The sequence below is a fragment of the Haplochromis burtoni genome, unplaced genomic scaffold (genome assembly GCF_018398535.1).
Source record: "Haplochromis burtoni strain Fernald_Lab_line unplaced genomic scaffold, NCSU_Asbu1 Contig_54, whole genome shotgun sequence".
NCBI lineage: Eukaryota > Metazoa > Chordata > Actinopteri > Cichliformes > Cichlidae > Haplochromis > Haplochromis burtoni.
Window position 1 is genome coordinate 557,139 of NW_024582415.1, and position 12,736 is coordinate 569,874.

The window sequence follows — 12,736 nt, forward strand, 5'->3', positions numbered from 1 at the left end:
TCAGTCTCATTTATAGATAACGACAGCCACCCTAACAGGTACACCTGTTCAACGGCTACAAACATCGATCTGGCCAATCACAGGACAGCAGCTCAGTGCATTTAAGCATGCAGACCTGATCAAAACTATTAGCTGAACTTCAAAACAAGCATTAGGGTGGGTGATTTAAGAGACTTTGAACTTGACATAGTTGTTGGTGACTGACCAGCTGGTCTGAGTATTTCATAAACTGCTGAGAGAATGGTCCACAAAGGAGAAACTCAGTGAGTGGCAGTCCTCCCAATATAAACGCCTTGTTAACAGAGATCAAAGGCTAGAGTGCAGAAATAACCTAAAAAACAGTTGTTACAACCAAAGTATGCAGAAGAGCATGTCTGAAAGTATAACGTGGAGCCTTAACGCAGGAATGTTACAGCAGGACTGGATACCTCTCCTGTCAACTAGGAAGTAGAAACAGGCTCATTAAACTGGGACAGTAGAAGCCTGGAAAAATGTGGCTGGTCTGCTGAGTTTCAACTACATTCAGATAGCTGCGTCAGAATTTGGCACAACCGACATGAAAGCATGGATCCATCCTGCGTTGTATCAATGTTTCAGGCTGCTGCTGTTTCTTTGGCACACTTTGTGTTCTTTAGTACCAATTGAGAATTTTTTAAACACAACAGCCCACCTGAGTATTGTTGCTGACCATGCCCATTTCCTTATGACCATAGTTTACCAATCCCAGCTGGTTGCTGCATTTATCAGGATACACACCATGTCATGAAGCTCAGACTCTCAAACTGGTTTCTTGAGCATGACCATGAGCTCACTGTACTCGAATGCCCTCCACAGTAACCAGATCTCAATCCATTAGAAAACTTTTGGGATGCTGTCAAATGGAAGCTTCACATCATGGATGTGCAACCGACAAATCTGCAGCAACTGTGTGTTTCATTCTCGTAAACATGGACCAAAATCTCTAAGGAACATTTCCAGCACCTTGTTGAATCTATGACACAAGAATTGAATCATTTCAGAAGGCAAAAGAGGGTCTTAGTAGTAGCAAAGTGCACCTAATAAAGAGTTGAGATAATTTATGTCTCTAACATTGCCTGTTTCTAAATCACATCCTCTTTAAAATGATTTACAAGGCTTTTTTTTAACCCTACCAATCAATTATTTATCAGTCAGAAAGGTTCATAGTCAAAATTCAAACATATATTGGAAGATGGAAATTCAAGTATTCCTAATGAAATAATGATCTTTGACAATAATAAAATTATAAAGTGATGGAAAAAGTAACAAAACTGGTTGAAAGATCCATTTAAACTGTCAAAACTGGGAACAATTTTATTATGTTAGAGCAGCAAATGTAATGTTTTACTCTTACAAGGTATAGTTTACTTTTACCAATGTAAAGGCATTTGTATTTTAATAATCCAGTGTATTACTACACACCAAATGTGAGTGATGATTCATCAAAACATACCGAAGCATTATTTAAACCTTCACTTTCCTAGTTTAAAAAAACACAACAGTTTTCTTTTATAATAGTGCTAGAAGAAATGGCATCACTAAAGTTATGATCCTGGAGGTTCAATAAAGTAAATAAAAGCATCTTCAACATCACATGCTAAACGAGGTCCTATCATTAGTTAGGAGTAATAGCTTCATTAAATACATATATACTGTGTTAATATTTTATTTTTACAGCATACAAAGAGAATGTCCTTTGCTGCCTGCAACAAATCAGCAATTTCAGTTGGTTATATGACTGTTAGGTAGGGAAATTTGGAGCCATGTTCAAGCTGTGCAGCAGGTCAGTTAAAGGCAGACATTTGAGCAGCAGGTGAGGCTGTCTCTCTTACTGTTACAGGTAGGAAATGCAAATGAGTCCAGCTAGAGCTGATTCACACGGTCTCTGGCTCACACGCTTTTAATCTATAAAGCATTTGCATCCAAGGACCGAAACAAAGACATATCCTCATGACTTGAGCTGTGAGACGGGTCCCCAAGTCGTGAAAATGGTAAAGTACTGTTTAATTAAGTTTGTTATATTTTGGTTTATGGTCTGATAACTTTGGGTGGAGTGAGAAGGAAGCGAGCAGGTGTTGTCGAGGCCCACTGTAAAACTTCCATGTAGTTATTTTTAGCTCACCTTCATTTCTTCTTTGGAGTTCGGAGTGTGGGAAAGATACGACGGCAGAGATCATTTTAAAGATGTGATTGTATGAGAGTTTAAAGGGTAAACAATGAAAATATCCCAGAAAACTAGCGTTTAGAGACAAGTTGAAGGTAAACTTTTACCTGCAGGCATCTGTAACGACCAAATAAATGTCCTCTGGCAAATCAAACAAGTTTGTGTGTTGCTTGATGGTTTCCTGAAGTTATTAGATTTTGTTGGATCAAACACTGAATCACAGTTGGGTTTGGTGCTATTTTTAATTTGCGCTTCAGTTTCACTTCCTGGTTTGAGAGAAATTAAACGACTGTTGTTGTGATCTTTTTGTACAGTTTAGTGGAGACGTTCCCAACTCTCTCTGAGGTTCTTGTAGAGACACCGACTGACGTTCGAACTGAAATCTTTGCACGTTTAACTCTTTTATGTCTAAACATAAAATCTGCTCATACTGTATAAATGACATAGAGCTACAAAAGTACTTTGGCAGCACAAAAAGTCTCTTTGCACATGTGATTCAACAGGGTTCAAGTTCCTCTTGCTTTTAGCAAACAGTTCTTGCAGGTACATTCTCCTGTACATTAACAAACATTAAACACAAAGGCGAGCTCCAGCTTTTGATGTTTGACTGCAATATAACTAGTACAGAAAAGGCAGAACATAATCTTTCCATCTTAAACAAATGTTAAATTTCATGGCAGCTGTTTGTGCAGATAGTTTCTGAGATGAAAAGTATTTTTTAATTCCTCTCAAATATAATTGCTCGTGATAACAGATGAATAGTGTGTTATTTGAATAATGCGTGTCTAGTCCTTGTTTGCATCAGATTTCGCTCCACAGCTGTGCGACTTTTTCCTCTTTCCTCCTGTTTACTCCCACAGACTCTGACACCACTTTTTTCAAATGCTCCGCTTTTTATAAAATTTCTCATCTACAGGTAGCGTTTTAACACAGCTCTTATTTTAAGACAAACCTTAGCATTGTCACTGTAACCTAACTCAGCCTTAACATGTAGACATGCTTGGGATTAGAGAGAATGTCGTGAATAGCTGACTAGTGATTTACTTGTCCTTTTTTATTACCTTTCCCCTGCTCCCCATTTATCAGGACTGAAACACCTGGTTCCTGACGTGTTGTGTGTACAGACAGAAAGTGATCTCTCCCTGCCTGTTTATCATCATTTACATTACATCAGCACTTCCTCTACAGCTGCCTCACGCACTGGGACGAACTCAACTTCCTGATATTACTTTTGTAGTGAATTCCACCGTCTTCTGTAACCTCAGCTGTAAACAGCTACACATAAACTTGAATTTCACAAATATTTTTAGTACACTTTTGTTTCAAAGCTTATTTTGAATAAGATGTAGCAGCAAACAAAAGCCAGACAGATCATTCATGAGGATACAGTTGGAAAAAGTTGACATACCCTCATCATGGGCATGAATGCCATGGCAGTTTTGGCTTTTTAAAAACTGCTCCTTTTTTCAGGTGGGAATGATTGTATAACATACACAGTTAGAAAAGAAGAATTGGATGCAAAAAGTCCAATTTATTCTAATGCACACAGGGTCAAAAGTATAAAAATATTGATAGACCCTGCTGGTATTTGGTTAAATGTTCCAAATCAAGCTGGACGCCAACCAGACACTTTTGTTAACCATCACCAAGCATAGTCTGTCTGGAAGGCTGACCACTCCTCACGGCAGAATTGGTAGAGTCTATCTACACTAGCTGGCTTCCTGGCACAGACCTTGCTTTTAAGTGTTGCTCACAAATTTTCAGTTGGGTTGCCATCAGAAGGTCAATGTTAGCTTTATCAAGTCCAAAACCAGTTTTGTTGTGTTTTGAGGATCATTGCCCTGCTGGAACATCCAACTTAACCAAGTTTCAACTGTCTGCTGTTTGATTTGGAGTGAAGTTGAAGAATTCATTCTCTATTATTCCAACAAATTGTGTGACAGGTGGTACAGTGTCCTTAGTTTTGAAAGCCTCACCTTTATGTCCTTCCTAATATTGTGGCCAAATTGCTAAATCTTTGTCTAATGTGACCAAAAAAACTTATTTTGCTTGTCCATGTGGGGAGCTGTAAATGTCAGTTGAATTTGAAGTTGTTGATTTTGCAGCAGGTTTGTTTTTCTTTTTTTGTCAGCACCCTCTCTGTTCACGGTTGAAACTCACTTCGAACCCAAATCATCACACTTGCAGCAGTTAGTTGTTTGAGCTGATGTGCTGTGTTTGGTTTCCCAAATGTGGCACTGTGCATCATAGGATACGATACAGGATAGTACTGTTATAAACTTTGATAGTACTGTGTCATGAAAACTGACACCTGCTGAGTCACAGATGTAGCTCCTGGGATTTGACCATTTCTCTGAGCTTTGCACAGTCAGACCTTGGAGTGAATTTGCTGGGACATCCATGTCTGGGAAGATTGTCACATTGTGTTAACACAATCGTGAAAACTGTAAAGAAACAAATTGCCAAAACTTCTGCTTTTACAGAGCTGCTCATACTTGCCCTGTGAAAACTTTCTTTTTTATGGGACTTTATGTTTAGGGTGGTGGAAACAGTGAATACAGCAGGTGTTCTGTAATCATGGGCTTTATGGACAATAAAGGAGGCACGTTTCAGGAGAGAAGAAAAACCAGCTTTAGATTATCAAGCAAATTATGTCATATAATAATTATCTAATGTCTACAGAAAAAAACAGGAAATGTCTTATAGTGTATGCTTGTCAGTAAAAGCGCTTATAGGTAATTGCAAAAAGACAATTTTATGTATTTTATTTAATGTTGGGAAGTTTTAAAAGATAGATATTCTTATATGATTGTTTACAGAACTGTGTCCTATCCTACTGTGTTTTCATATATTATATTGGCAGATAAAAGATTAATATATCTCTGAGAGTAAATTACACCACAAAAACATACCCTACAAACATTTTGAAGTATTTACATCCTGTGTAAAATGATACAGTGATACCTCAGGTGCTATTTTGTACTGTGTTTTTGTCTCCTTTTCTGTACCAAATAAAGCTCCATTGTTATGTGACCTTATCCAAAGAGGGGAAACTGACTCAGACAGATAGATGAAGCTGATAAGTAACTGAAAGTAAATCATTAAGCATGCAGTTTAAGAATAATGGGCTGTGTCACATAGAGACAGCTACTCGTCTCATGAAATCTGGGTATTTGTTCACTAATTTCTGTGGTTTCTGGTGTTTTTCAGAGTTTCTTTGGAAGACTGAAGAACCTGTGAGTATCATGACCAAGACAGAAACCTCATTCATTCTCATTCTTTCCTGCTAAATGCTTATTGTATTAAAGTATTCTCTGTCCATGTCTTTTCTCCCTTCTTCCTTTCAGACCTCCAGCTCCTCCTAGGAGGACAGGTGGGATTTGTTTTCACTTTATTAAAGCTGCTTTGATGCCTTTTGTACATCTCTTATGTTCATTCATATATGCTTGTGTCCTACAGATAACAATGCAGCATTTGGGTGGCCGGAGGACGAATTTGTAAGTAGGAACAGAACAAGTTCTTAAATTTTTGTACTTTTTCATTCAAGTTTTGGGCATTTTTAGGGGCAGGATTTAAGTACTGAATAGGCCAAAAACAATAAGTATTGTGAAGGGAGCTGACGCACAATCAAGCAGACATCCCGGTCTTAATATTAACAATACGCAGCAATGCTTTATCATGATAAAACTAAATAGCTTTACAATATTAGAGCAGGGTACACACTGAACAGAACAGCAGTCTATCTCATGGCAGCCATACTGCTAAAATATTAAAGTTTTATAGTTTGTTTGGAAATAATTGTTAAGATTGTTAAGATTACCAACCTTTTCTCACGGCAGGATGATGACAACGACATGTATGAAGCTCCTCCCTGTGAGCGACCGGCTGTCAAAGTGCCACCGAGAGCAGTGGAGGAGAACGTTTATCTGGGTAACATCTGAGTCTGGCAAACTTCAGCACAGATACCGCAGACAGTGAAACACGGTCTTTTCCCCTGAAATTCTTTCTGCTTTTTGCAGAGAGGACTTCCAAACCTGGTGTAACACCGAGGCAGGTTGCACCTCCACCCAGACCAAGCAAATCCTCGGTAATAAAAGCTCAGGGTCTATTTCTTTGTGCCTGTCAACATAGATGTTTTACCATGTTGTAACTGTTTTTTTCATTCGGAAACCTTCGCAACGGCAGGATGCCATCAGCAAACGTAAGTAACTCAGCTCTGTTTGATGATTTTTTAAAATCTCATCAGTCCTTTTTTCCCCCCCTACATTTTTACGCTTTCATTTGTGTACTTTAATGAATCACATAAATACATTTATCTCTCTCCAGCACCTGAGGTCATTAGAAGTGATAAGCCAGGGAGGAAGATGATGCCGCTTCAGACAGTCCCTGTAGAGGAAGGTAATCAGCACCAACACAAAATATTATTTTAAAGGAAGAGCGCACCAGAGTGTAACTGAGTGAAAACTGACTGTGAGGAAGATTCTTTAAGGGGTGATATGGGTGCTTCTACTACTACTTCTTATAATAATAATAATAATATTAATGAAGACTATACTATGTTTATGAGTTTATTAGCCATGTGGTATTTCCAAAAGCTGCTTGATAAACTCAGGTTGCCAAACACTTGTAGCCTCTGCTTGATGTTTCCAGCAGCAACATAATTTGGAGCTGTGAGCAAAACAAAGAGGAGAGTGCCACCTGCTGTAGTGCCACTGAGCTGCATATTAAACATTACAAAATAAGATGCAAGAACCCAAAAACTGCAGGCCTCAGAACAATCTTCTGCATTTCAAAATGATGAATATCTCAGTTTTTTTTCCTTTCAATCTACACTCAAATACATTCACTCAAATATAAAGATATTTCTCAGTATTATATAAATCATATTACATACGGTGTTTTCTTTTAATAATTTTGGGTTGGGAAAATGCTTTTAAGCAGAATGGGTTTTTCCATTTCTCACCCCAGTTTGAATTGATGCATCTCTTATGGAAACGAAGAGCTTCAGCTGACACTGATTGCTGTGTAAAATGGGAAAACGACCAGGATGTTGATGCTAATATTTAGTGAAGTAGAAAAAAAAAATCTGAAAATGTAAACAGGCCTATTTTTCATTTGAATATTGCGTATTTTAAGTATGTTACATAGGTAAATAGATTTGTGGTAGTCACTTTCATTGCTGGTGCTGTGTCGTAAACAGACGACTAACTTAAGCTCCTACCTGGCGTCCACATAAGTGGACATCACATTTTGGCTTATTTAGACCAAAATACTCAATTTTGCTCTGCAAGGGCCTGATATCCACTTACAAGGACATTATACTGCTACTATTCTATCAAAATTTTAAATAAGTATCCTCAGATGTGGCTCTTATTTTTCTTAAAAACAAAAATAAGGTAAAAAAAAAAATCTGATAATTCTTTGTTTTTACATTCATTGGGCCCCAATATGCCCAAATATCAAAGAGAAATTAAAAATGCATGCCGTGGAAGAGTTCGGGTCTTAGGAGGTTAAGGATTATTCTAATTACTTACTGAATAGGTGCTTCATTCTGTGTGCACATGCTGGTAAGCATCACCACTGTATATTTGTGATATGGCAACATAGATCACTAGTCTTTTTTTCTGCATTTCAGATGTGTACCTGGATCCAACTGAAGAACCGGTGACTTAAACATTATTATATTTTCTTTTTCTTTTGTGTGTAATAATATACACACAAAAGAGTGTCAGTTTGAGTGTGTGTGTGGGAGGTGCAAGGAGTCACCCACGACATGTCTGCACTCAGAGGGGGCTGTTGTTTCTTAAGGGCCTTTTATAAGCAGTCAGTTGTCTTTTGCTACACCAACAACTACATAAATGTACCAATACCCATGCATCTTCTTCTGGATGGATGGGTATTCTGGGGCTGGAGCCTATCCCAGCTACCATAGGGGAAGAGGCGGGGTACACCCTGAACAGGTCGCCAGTGTGTCAAAGGACACAGCCATTCGCACGCACATTCACACCCATAGGCAATTTAGAATCACCAAATAACCTAAACCCACTAACTGCATGTTTCTCTGTAGTAGCCAGAAAGAACGCACACAAACATGGGGAGAACATGCAAAGTCCACACAGAAAGGTCCCGGTCAGATGGTGGAGTCAAACTCCGGACTGTCTTAGTGTGAAGCAACAGAGCTAACCATGCCTAGATAAACATTTACATGAACATTAAATCTTAGATAAGTCACTAATACCAAAAGCCAATAATACCTGCACAGCTGCATGAATGTAATTTGATGTTTTCTTCTGTATGGAGAAGGTTAATGCCCCTTTGCATATCATATTTGTTGGTTTGCGTTACAGGACGATGATGATGATGACCTTTATTTAGAACCAGAAGCAGGTAAGTTCAAACACACTACATAGGCAGTAGTTCTGAGGCATTGATTACAAGTTTATATGAAAGTGTTTGAAAACCAGAAGTTACTTTTACTTTCCCCCCTCTCTCCAGCTTGCTCTCCTCCCCCGCGTGGGCCCATGAAGATGCCTCTGTCTCCCAGGACACCGGCACCTCCTCAAATACCCTTGTAAGTTCATCTCACTCTGTTTCAAAGCAGCTTTCATCCTATTTGCTGGCAAGCTATGATACAATATGTCTTTATAGCTGTGCATTCTAGACAATCATGTGCATTTTTTTATGCAAATATGGTATTTATAATAGGGAAATTATGTGTTAAAGTCCTGGTAGTAAATATGCAATAAACATTAGCCCTCTCACTGTCTGCAGGAAGAAGCCTTCAATCCCCAGAGATAAGTCTGTGAGTGTGTCTATTAATCTCTGTGCTTCATCTTTAATTTTCTTATGCTAAGCTGGGTCCTGATTTAAAGTAAGCTGTCAGGATACAAGATGAGTTTTAAATTCTTACCCCATATTCCCATTTCCAGTGTCTGAAATTAAACTTACAGGTATGACACAGCAGTAACATTTATTCCCTTTTTCCAGAATTTTGTTTTGCCTCCATTAGAGGACAGAAAAAGAGGTCAGAACCACATCTTCCTTGCTAATTAAATAGATCCAGACAGCTCACAGTCAAAAGATATAAGGAGTACATACATTGCTTCTATAGGTCCTTCGGCAGAAGAGAAACGTCCCACTTTTGCAAAGCCCCCTCCACCAATTCCTGGTGCTAAGCCGCATCTGCCAGCAATCCTGAAGGAACCTAAAGCCAGGTAAGAGCTGACAAATACAAAGAATTTGTGCATCTATATATACTGTGTATATATTGTACAACTTGTGACTAAAACATTCTGGGAACACTTTAATTGGGTGGTTTTTTCCTTCAAAGTCAGCTTCACATGCATGTCTGGTGATTTTGTTTTACTTCTTTTATGTCCGCTTTGGCTCTTAAGATAGGTAGAGCTGTTCATGTGTCACTAGCATTACAGCATAGCATGCATATGGCTTATTTAGTGAGTCACAAATACACAAACGTTTTATGGTTTTACTATTGTTTACTTTCAGTTGCAACTGGGAACTCAAAATTCAAAGTTATTCAGGAACACCATAATTGTATGATGATGAAATTTACATCACTGAGACCCTAATGGACTCGCAGAAAGTATTATTCTTTTCTTACAGTTGTTCTGTATGAGGAAATCGCTGCTTGCTTCTGCTGTTACATTGGGAATTTGTAGGGATTCACTCACTTTTAGTGCTAGCCTCAAGTGGCCATTAAAGGAACTGCAATTTTTGACATTTCTTTAGTGTTGTGCCAAAAAGTAATTTCAGATGTGTTTTTTAAGTGTAATGTCATTGCTTATGTTAGTATAGACTGTAGTATATGAAGGGATTATATATAACGTAAAGAAATGACACATTTTACACGTATTGTTATGACACTGGGTTATTATACCTACATTACAATCAAACCACTCCCTTCTACACAAAAACACATCTTTATAGAACTTCTAGAACTTCTTTATATACTTCTAACCTGTGATAGGCTCAGAATGCCTTTATCTCGTTAATGATAGATATACTTGATGTGTATTTCACAGATTGTAAGCCAACAAATAATTTACACCTTAAATACAGGCAATGATTTTTTTGGGTGGATTATCACTTTCTGGCACAGCACCTGACCCTGAGGTTATCACTAGAGCTGACCCCCATCCACAAGACCTGCAAGTGTGTGCATGTCAGAATTAAAGTTAGTGTCTAATGTTAGCCTTCTTTTCTATTTTTCAGCCCTCCAAATCCCCCAATACCAGACACTAAGCCTGTGGGTAAGCTCAGTTTTCTTTTTTAAGTCTCTATTAAATCCAAAGGGACGACTGATGATCATTTTGAGTATATTTATATTTGCACTTTGATGTAATCGAAACACAGTTTTCATCATACTTAAAAAAAAGAAAAAACAAAACAAACAAACAAAAAACAACCAACAAAAATTTGACTGTTGCCAAATACAGATTTCCCATGAACTTGTGCTTGACAAACAACTTATCTTTATGTGTTTTAAGCCTCCTATGGTGGTATGAGGGTAACCAGACATAACAGCCTGGAGGTAAGAGGTGAACTGTAACTTAGCTAAAAGTACTTATACAATGATGTGAAAATCAAAAATCCTGAATTCAAAAGACCCCCCCCCCCCAAAAAAACCCCCAAAAACAAAACAAAACAATTTCTCTTATTAAGAAAAAGAAAATCTCTCTATATATGTATCTCATTCTTAGTGTAGTGGTTTACACATTCACTTATCGAAGGAGACACAATCCCAAATATCTACGCATAGCAAATTTCAATAGATATATGAGACATGTTTTATAGGTGCGCAGGTAGAGAAGTGTTATATAAGAACCAAACATTTAACCAAGTTTGAGATGTTTGAGATGCATGAGAAACATTTTTAGACAGAAAATCTTAATTTGAGAAATGACTGGTAAACTTCACATTCATGTAGTAGAATATTTACTACGAAATGTAATGATTTAGTAAATAGTATAGTTCAAATTCGTCCTCATGTAGAGAAGGTTAGTAAATGCACTTATACTTCACATTGTTCTGTCTCCCTATGCTCACTTTCTTTTTGTGTCTTTCCCCTCACCTCCCAGCTGATTGGCTGCCCCTCCTTGAATACTTTCAGTTTTTTACCTTACAGTATTGAAGTGACTTCATGAGACTGTTGTTGTGATTATACTATATAAACAATCCTGCATTAAAGTGGGTTTGATTCTCTTATTGATATATCTGCTGTATGTTTATATTTCAGGATAGAGAATGGTTTGCTGGTGACTGCAACAGAAAGACAGCAGAGGATCTCTTACAGAGAATCAACAAGGTAAACCTGGTAGTTTTAAAGTGATATAAAAAATAATGATGGTATGTCTCGCTGACACTCAAACATAAAACTCAAACGAAAGCTAAACCTAAGTCAGACAGCTTCAGGGCTCCATGGCAGTGATTTATTTTCCATTTCCTCCACTTACTCTCCCTGATGCATGTAGAGTCTTTTTACATTCCCCCAATTCATTCCACGATTCATCCATTTATCAGTTTTAGTTGTAGCCTGCTTGACTATTCTTTCATATCTGTCAAGGTTTCCTAAGATGTTCTTTTACATCTAGTTTTATTTATTAGATTTTCTTCTTCTCCTCCCTTTCTCCTTATTGCAGGACGGTGCCTTTCTCATCCGATACAGCTCTGCCCAGAGCACGCACCAGCCCTACACCCTTGCCGTGCTTTACCAGCAAAAGGTGTACAACGTTCCCATTCGCTTCCTGGTGGAAACTAAAGCCTATGCCCTTGGAAAGGAAGGAAAAAAGAACGAAGAGGTGAAAAGACAAAGCAGGATATAAAAATTCAGGAGTTACTGAAGCCTATGAAGAATTCCGGGCATAATTTAATCACACTTCTCTCTTTATCTTCTGCTTTCTCTTAGACTTTCAACAGCCTGGATGAAATGATTTCTTACCACAAGAATAACCAACTGCTGCTGATTGACAGCAGGAGCCAGGCCAAGCACACAGCACATTTAACCCACCCTGTATGCACTTAAAACTACACTGCAACAACAAGTTCAGACGAATCATGAGGATAATGGCACAATCACTTACTGCGGGGCTACTGGGTGTCAATCCCAGAAATGTAGTTTCATCTTTATGGAATCTATAACACATAGTACTTTTTTTCATTTTAAATAAGGGAAAGGAGACAGGGTAACTTTCAGTGCACAGAGTGGTCGAAAATCCTCAGTGACACACTGCCTCAAGATAGCATGAAGTTCAGAGCTCGTCAACTTCGGTGCCTGTTTGCACCATATTGTCATAGTAATGAATAGTTAACTGTTGATGGTAAGATCTAGCTGTGAGGATGTTTAGCCTTACTGTCATCACTTTTAAAAATACAAAAGCTAAAGTTCTGCTGTTATGAAGCATTAAAATGTCTCAAGAGCTTCACAGAATGCAGCTAATTGCTATCTATCTATCTATCTATCTATCTATCTATCTATCTATCTATCTATCTATCTATCTATCTATCTATCTATCTATCTATCTATCTATCTATCTA

General features: G+C 38.0%; 1 protein-coding gene across 2 annotated transcripts; it reads left to right on the forward strand.

Moving 5' to 3' along the window:
- The first annotated feature begins 19 nt into the window (after nt 1-19).
- On the forward strand, nt 20-12,736 carry si:dkeyp-117b11.1 (B-cell linker protein). Of its 2 annotated transcripts, none has more exons than XM_042220723.1 (19): nt 20-2,009; nt 5,393-5,418; nt 5,491-5,555; nt 5,642-5,679; nt 6,022-6,112; nt 6,202-6,269; nt 6,368-6,383; nt 6,509-6,580; nt 7,818-7,846; nt 8,530-8,569; nt 8,678-8,753; nt 8,954-8,984; nt 9,170-9,206; nt 9,294-9,396; nt 10,415-10,452; nt 10,690-10,733; nt 11,439-11,507; nt 11,842-12,000; nt 12,108-12,736. In XM_042220723.1, exons 1-19 carry the CDS (start codon nt 2,007-2,009, stop codon nt 12,222-12,224), a joined length of 1,122 nt encoding a protein of 373 aa, XP_042076657.1. In that variant the 5' UTR covers nt 20-2,006; the 3' UTR covers nt 12,225-12,736. The 2 variants fall into 2 exon arrangements, with proteins under 2 accessions (XP_042076657.1, XP_042076658.1); XM_042220724.1 differs by having other exon boundaries at nt 5,530-5,555.

Coding starts and splice junctions, on each gene's coding strand:
- si:dkeyp-117b11.1 (XM_042220723.1), top strand. Junction 9,207..9,293: donor ATTAGAGGACAGAAAAAGAG/GTCAGAACCACA, acceptor TTGCTTCTATAG/GTCCTTCGGCAGAAGAGAAA. Junction 12,001..12,107: donor AAGGAAAAAAGAACGAAGAG/GTGAAAAGACAA, acceptor GCTTTCTCTTAG/ACTTTCAACAGCCTGGATGA.